This window comes from Cupressus sempervirens, chromosome 4 (assembly GCF_028749045.1).
Source record: "Cupressus sempervirens isolate cs-2001-9-10 chromosome 4, ASM2874904v1, whole genome shotgun sequence".
Classification (NCBI taxonomy): domain Eukaryota; kingdom Viridiplantae; phylum Streptophyta; class Pinopsida; order Cupressales; family Cupressaceae; genus Cupressus; species Cupressus sempervirens.
This window is the reverse complement of record NC_143121.1, coordinates 726,942,860-726,949,622: the sequence shown is the minus strand read 5'-3', so window position 1 is coordinate 726,949,622 and position 6,763 is coordinate 726,942,860. Positions and strand designations below refer to the sequence as shown.

At 32.2% G+C, this 6,763-nt stretch overlaps 1 protein-coding gene across 1 annotated transcript; it reads right to left on the bottom strand.

Moving 5' to 3' along the window:
- Window positions 1-1,419: 1,419 nt before the first annotated feature.
- Window positions 1,420-5,481, bottom strand: LOC149563334 (truncated basic helix-loop-helix protein A-like). Its single transcript, XM_089824000.1, has 6 exons — window positions 5,003-5,481; window positions 4,668-4,907; window positions 2,475-2,571; window positions 1,951-1,965; window positions 1,799-1,855; window positions 1,420-1,698 (listed from the first exon to the last, which is right to left on the bottom strand). The coding sequence occupies exons 1-6, from the start codon at window positions 5,122-5,124 to the stop codon at window positions 1,639-1,641; spliced, it is 591 nt and encodes a 196-aa protein (XP_089680126.1). The 5' UTR covers window positions 5,125-5,481; the 3' UTR covers window positions 1,420-1,638.
- Between the last annotated feature and the right edge of the window lie 1,282 nt (window positions 5,482-6,763).

Genomic DNA, 6,763 nt, shown 5'->3' with positions numbered 1-6,763 from the left:
AAATTCAAGAATTGTCCAAGCTGACCATAGTAATACATTTTTCAAAAAAAACCCTAATATAGGACCTTGGTTCAAATACGGACCCTAATTCTCTCAGATAGGATGTCATTTATGTACCTTGGAGAATGGACCATAATATGGGCATAGTGTAGGTATAGGTGAAAAGATACCATGGGGGGAAGAACATGTTTCCAGGATCAAGCATAACTGACCTTGGACCTTAAAATCACCAAAATGGGGTCTACTAGGTCTTAATACAACATCCAATTATGGGTGCTAACTTTCTTGGGTGATACATGCCCTTAATTTCTAAGCAAGAGATGCCCACTTAATTTCATTTGGTATAAAGGATAATCATATGAAATAAATTAAAAGGAGTATGCTACAATAGATAAAGTAATTCCAAATATTGTAGAGGTAAACACACATTATTTTATTTAAATGATGTTACTTTAGCATCCAATGACATGAGAAGTTTAATACAAAATTAAACATTTAAGTGAGGATCAAAAAAAAAATTTAAAAACATTATAATTTTCTACAAAACCATCTGTATCTTCTTAAGTAGACTTCAAAATTATAAGAAAAAAGAAAATTACGCTTGAAATGAATTTAAAAATAATTAATATGTCACTCGCTTTGAAAATAATTTGGCATTTCATAGAAAGAGATGTAGGGAAAAAAAGGTGCAATGAAGCAAAAGATGTAGGGAAGAGCACTAATAGTTGTTATATATTGTTTTGACTTATGAGTAGTCATGTCCCACACTGTGAAATGTGTTATGCACATAAAGGTCATCTACTACCTGCTTAAAGATGTCCAATAACTTTGCACTATAACCACTTTAAAAAAATGATGATATTTATCCACAAATGCCTAATAGTTGTGCGCTATAGCTGCTAAAAATAGTGCACAATTCCTCCAATTAAAGTCTACGAATTCTAACTGATTGGGACACATATGAACAACTATGATTAAATGTGAAACTTATTAATAAACCTTTATTTTATAATAAGATTTGAACTCGTAACCTCTACAACATTAAACTAAAAATATAATATTTTTATTATACCCTACCACAACTCATACCAACAAAAAATGGAAATAAATCCTTTAGGCTGAGAAAAGATTCCTTGTAAAACAAAAACAAAATTGCCTAGGTACTTCAGAAACAAAACATGTCCTCCCAAATATAAAGCAGTGAAAATAAAACAAGGTGTATGCCAGACGTGAAAGGGAAAAACAACAAAATGAAGGACAATTGTCAATGCGGTACCTTCTCACGAATTTCGAGGGTCTGTTTTAAAGCCATCATTGTAGATTCAGAGAGGGTCTGTTTTTGGGAATTTCACTGACTGAATAAATGTTTTTCATAACATTCACGTGATCCTTATTTACCAGACTTATTCAAGATTCCGGTGGTCAAAATAATAGTTTTCAGATTCACGGATAGTCAGTAAAACAAATAAAAGTTATGAACTTTGCAGTACAGTGAAATCTCATTTCAAAAATTATGAAACATTTGCAGCACATCATGTTATAGCAGTGAAAAATAATGAACAATTACAGTACAAAATATTATAGCAGTGTTCTTAGCGATGGGCAATTGACATTTATGACAATGCAACCTTCCAATCCCTATAAAACATCGATGAAAAAGCTTGAAATTTGTTCTGTAAGATCTGGATCTTCTTGCACCTGTTAACATATAAACAAATTATTTAGAATCAACCTGAAAAAAATTAAAAATTACCCAAGTTAATATCAGAAGGTTCTTATAGATAAAACAAAATAAAACCTGTTGTGTAATGCCAAATTCTAGTACGCCGTCAGCGAAGGGAAAGCATACGACAGTCTGCGAAAAAAAAATTTCTTAGCTCGTGAAACTATGTCGTCTTTTTATTGGTTTGAATTAGTACTTACAAACACTCTGTGTCAAATCCCACGTACCTTGATTCCAGAGCTCTGAAGATTCCAGTTTTGGTCCACATTTTTGCCAGTAGTTGCATAAAAAACAGATTGGTTTCAGTTAAAAAAATTTAGAATCCTATAATTTGAACGATGAATCATTTCAAAAAATTTAGAATCAGACATGTAGTTTTTCTATGTTAGCAGTTGAAGATTAAGCTTAAAGATGGAGCACGATATCAGACAGTTAGATGAGATCAAGTATCAGTTTTTGCAGCTACAGGGAGGTGAAATAAAATGCTCCGGGCAGCTTCAACAATTTCTTAGTTTTAGAGTCTAATTGTTGTTATTTGCTTTATGTGACAGCTTGTCAGCGTCTAGTTCTTAGACCTTTCAGCTGATTATTTATCTTAACAGGTCAGCTGTTTTCAAGCCTTGCGACTAGTTAAAACATAAATTGAACCATGAATCATTTCAAAAAAAATAGAATTCTATAAATTGAACGATGAATAAATTTGAAATGTTTAGAATTCTGGGGTTTGATTTGGGAACAGTTTTGAGCATACCTTGGCCAGAAGATTTCGCTTGAATGTTTTGCTATCTGCTTCGCTAGGATTATTCAACCACACTGGACTCCTTGTTTCTAGTGCTAAACCAGGTAATCTAAACAAAACATGAGCAATATATAAATCGATTAATCTCAGGTTCTAGTTAATGGGAAATCATGATTATACTGGACTAGGTAATCTTGATTCTTATGTGAGACTGAATTGAGAAAAATCTATGAATTTGCTGTGATTTTTATTATAATTTATTTTAAATTAGTAATGATTTTGGTAGAATTGGTTGTGTGTATTAGGAGACTAAATTGACTGATCAATAATTATCTATGTTTTATTGAATTTAAAATACAGGTCATTAGTAATTACATTTTTCAACTAATTAATAAATGACAGTTTTTTGAGTGATTCTGAGGCTGCAATCTAGTGATAGAACCTTTATCTTCGTATCAAGAACAAGATTAGACTTACTAGCAATATCACACAGTTAAATCCTAATAGCAATATCACAAGGTTAGACTTACTAGATTTCTATAATCTATGATTGATTGCGAGAAAATATTTCTGAATTCAACTGTCTACAAACTTTTCCATAAAAATGGTCTTGCAAGAAAATATTTCTTTGGATTCAACTATTTACAAATTGAGGAATAATGAATAGTCAAGAAAATCTGTAAAATTGTCTTTCTGATAAATAGAATTTCTATCTAATATTATTTTTGTATTTAATTGCATTAAGTTTTTAATCATTCTTTTTTTTAAATGAAAAATTGAAATAGGTGGCAAGAGAATACAATAGTATTTTTCTACATTATCGCTATCGCTATCTGTTTATGATGATGAATAGTAGTTTCTGATGATGAATAATAGAATATGATATGAAAAATTGATAAGAAACTAAACACAGCCATATGATTTCTTGTACTCTTGTTATTTGTTTTGTCACGATAAATTAAATACCTTGATATTTTTTCCACACTATCATAAAAGCTATTTTCTTAAGAGTGGGTGAATTCAAATCTTATTCTACTATTGTTCAATAATTGAACCTCCAAATCACCTACTCCTACAAGGACAGCTCAGCTCTATCAATGTAATGGCACAACAAACTCTAAATGTTCATTATGCTACCATATGCAATGAACCTAAGCTAAAGCTGTAGTACAAATTTAGAACATGAAATATCAATAAGAAGTCAGTAAATCATAATGTGATACGCCATAAAACATTTTTCAGTAAAAAAAAGATCAAATTAGAAGTAAAATCATCTTGAACCCTCATTTTCCCGTGACTTGATAAAATTCTTTGCTCTAAGGTTAGGAATTTATCTAAATTCTTTGGCAGGTAAGCTGCTCTACCGTTGATCTGCTTTTTGTTTTCACGCATTACCAGATAAGCAGTACTAGAATTTTGCGTTTAGGTCAAATTTGGAATAGAACTGTAAGTTTATATCTAGGAAGTTCAGTTCTTAGGATGTACTAATGTATAAGTAATTTATATATTTATTATGGTACATGAAGAAAATTTATAATATAGTACATTTTAGAGGCTGGATAGCCATTCCCACATCAGACTAGTTTATCATTATTTTTACAATGGAAATTTTAGGACATTTTAAGGGAGTATAACAAAAGAGAGAACAGAAAACTAAAAAATAAAATAATGCACATTCTAAAACACTAGCATAACCTTCAAGAAAAATTAGACAACAAATTAGGAATTGAATAATAGATTCATACAAACAGTTGTCTAACTTTTAGGATGTACTGATATAATAATTATCTTGAGCTACGTGCAAGAAGATAGCTTACATATTGATGCATCCTAAGAAGTATCTTCTTGATGCATCCTAAGATAGCCATATTTCATACAGAATTGATGTACCATTTTCTTTCATTATAAGAACGTTTTAATGTGTAACAAAAATGGAAGAGAAGCAGAAAATTGAAATACTGCATATATTAGGCAGGAAAGAATGCATATATAGAATTCATCTCTAGCACATAATAAAAGTGTGCAGCAAAATCCTTAAGACATTTCATGGCCATGGCAGCCCAGGTCTTTTTAAGAAGTTATGGATTTCATGTTGCAGCAATGAAAAGATGTTTCCAACACAATCAATCTAGTTTCTCGAAACAATATGAATATTAACTAGGTGTGGCTAAACACAATGAAATAGATATAGCAAAAGGCAACTACCCCATGGAAGGCTTGAGCTCGTAAGACATGCTGAGCAAGTAGAACCACTCGGCATCTGTAAGATCCTCTGGAGTCACCATTGAAGCAACTTCACTTTTACTCTCTCTACCAGACAAGGACTCGAACAGTTCTCTCAATTGCACACTTCTCATACCACAAACCTCCTCATGTGACCTTGTGGAATCCACGTTTCTTCTATTTACATCCCCATTGTAACACCCATTTCTCCAAACCAGCAACCTGAAGACCAAGCACTGTGATTCAAAGCCATTCTCTCTTAAAACAAATCATTGGACACAACAAAAAACTGAAGAAAAAATGATAAAAAATCTGACCCATCTTGAGAAATCTGCCAGAAGATAGAGTACGTCCATTGTACATGCAAAAGGGCTGCTTGCATTTGAAAACCGAGCTTTTGGGGTGCAGAGGCTTCATCCAGATCACAAGGAACAGCCATTCTCAAGATGAAATCTTTTTCTTGCTTGAAAATATGGTAGTAAATGCCTAAGTAATTACAGTACAAATATGAAAAGAGTGGCCTTCATATTATCCATTCAAACTATGCACTGCACATGGCTCACTGCAACTTTTCAAGTGTAGGGAGAATATGTGCAACTTAGGTACTGCGTGCTTCCCAAAATTCACATGGAATATATTGAGTTTATCAATGTAGATGATACCCACATTCTCTTCCAAGTCGGATTGTGTACATTTTAGCTAAAATAATTGTGTTTTTATCGTACAACCAAGCTAAAAACATGTTTTATATAAGGGCAGGAGTTCAATTTCTTATTCTTGACAACCAAACTGTTTGAGCGGCGCATAGCGTAAAGAGTGAGAAAGGCTCACATTAGGGTTTACAAGTAGAGTACGTGAACAACCTATGTAAAACATCGTATAGAAAACTATTAAAGTTCCTATCATTGGTTATCTTTACCTCTAGGGATGCCTCCATTTTTTTCTATAAATCACAACTTTTAATGCTCTTTTGTCATGACTGTACGATGTCATAGGCCTCTTTGTTTGTTGTTATTCACCAAATGTTTTGTGTAAGGGAGAGGACCCACACCATGGGCCAATACCTCTTCCAATAATGAGAATGTGAACCCCCTTCAAAGAATTACAAGAATTTGAGAGGACCCACACGAGGGTCTACTCTTCCAATAATGAGAATGTGGTACCCTTACTTTAAATAATGATCAAAATTTGTTAAAATTAATTTGTTTTTAGAGCTTAATTAAGTTTAATCAGGGATTGAGTTTATTGGCTAGAAAATGGCAAGATTGAAAACCAATAAAAATAGAAATGATATTCGAAAAGGAAAAAGGTTGGGCATGAAATCATATATGATCAGTTTCTTTATTTTGGGGTCAAAATACAAGATAAATATTATGTCATAATGACAATTCTACAAGTAGGAAATGGTCTTTATTTTTTTTTCATCTTGAGACTCCTTGTCTCAATAATAGGGTCTTAACCACAAGTAGTCATTAGTTGTTGTTGGTGTAAATTGATACTTTTTCTAATTAATTATACTTTAAGACTTGTTTACCTATTAATCTTAAACTTCCTTGGGTTATTTATATTTTTTGGTCTTATTATATGAGATCTTAGACCCTTAACATAACCTTGTATGCTTTATGGCAGTTGCAACATGTGCTAAATATAGCAAGATTGTTTATTTTCACCATATTATTATTCCAACTATCTTTTGATGAGGTGGTACAACATTTGCATTGCACTTTCAATTTTTGGAAGATTTCATGTGGTGAAGGTCCAAGTGATGCTTCTTCTATGAGCACCTAATGCAGGAGCTTCCTAGGTGTAAAGGAAATCTTGCATCAACCAAAATATTTCTACTTCTAGTTTTTCAATTTTGTGTTTCCAATATGAGCTATTCATGTGTGTAGTTGTCATTTATGGGAGCTTGCTAATTTTAGTAAGTTGGTATTATGTGCTCAAATTGTTCTAATCTTATATGTGAGGGTTCATCTTGGACACATCAGTCTGGCAAATGAGTTTTATTGTCATATCATATGTATTCTAGTGCATTTATTATAGATTTTTGGCATGATTTTTGGCTATCCAAACTTCAG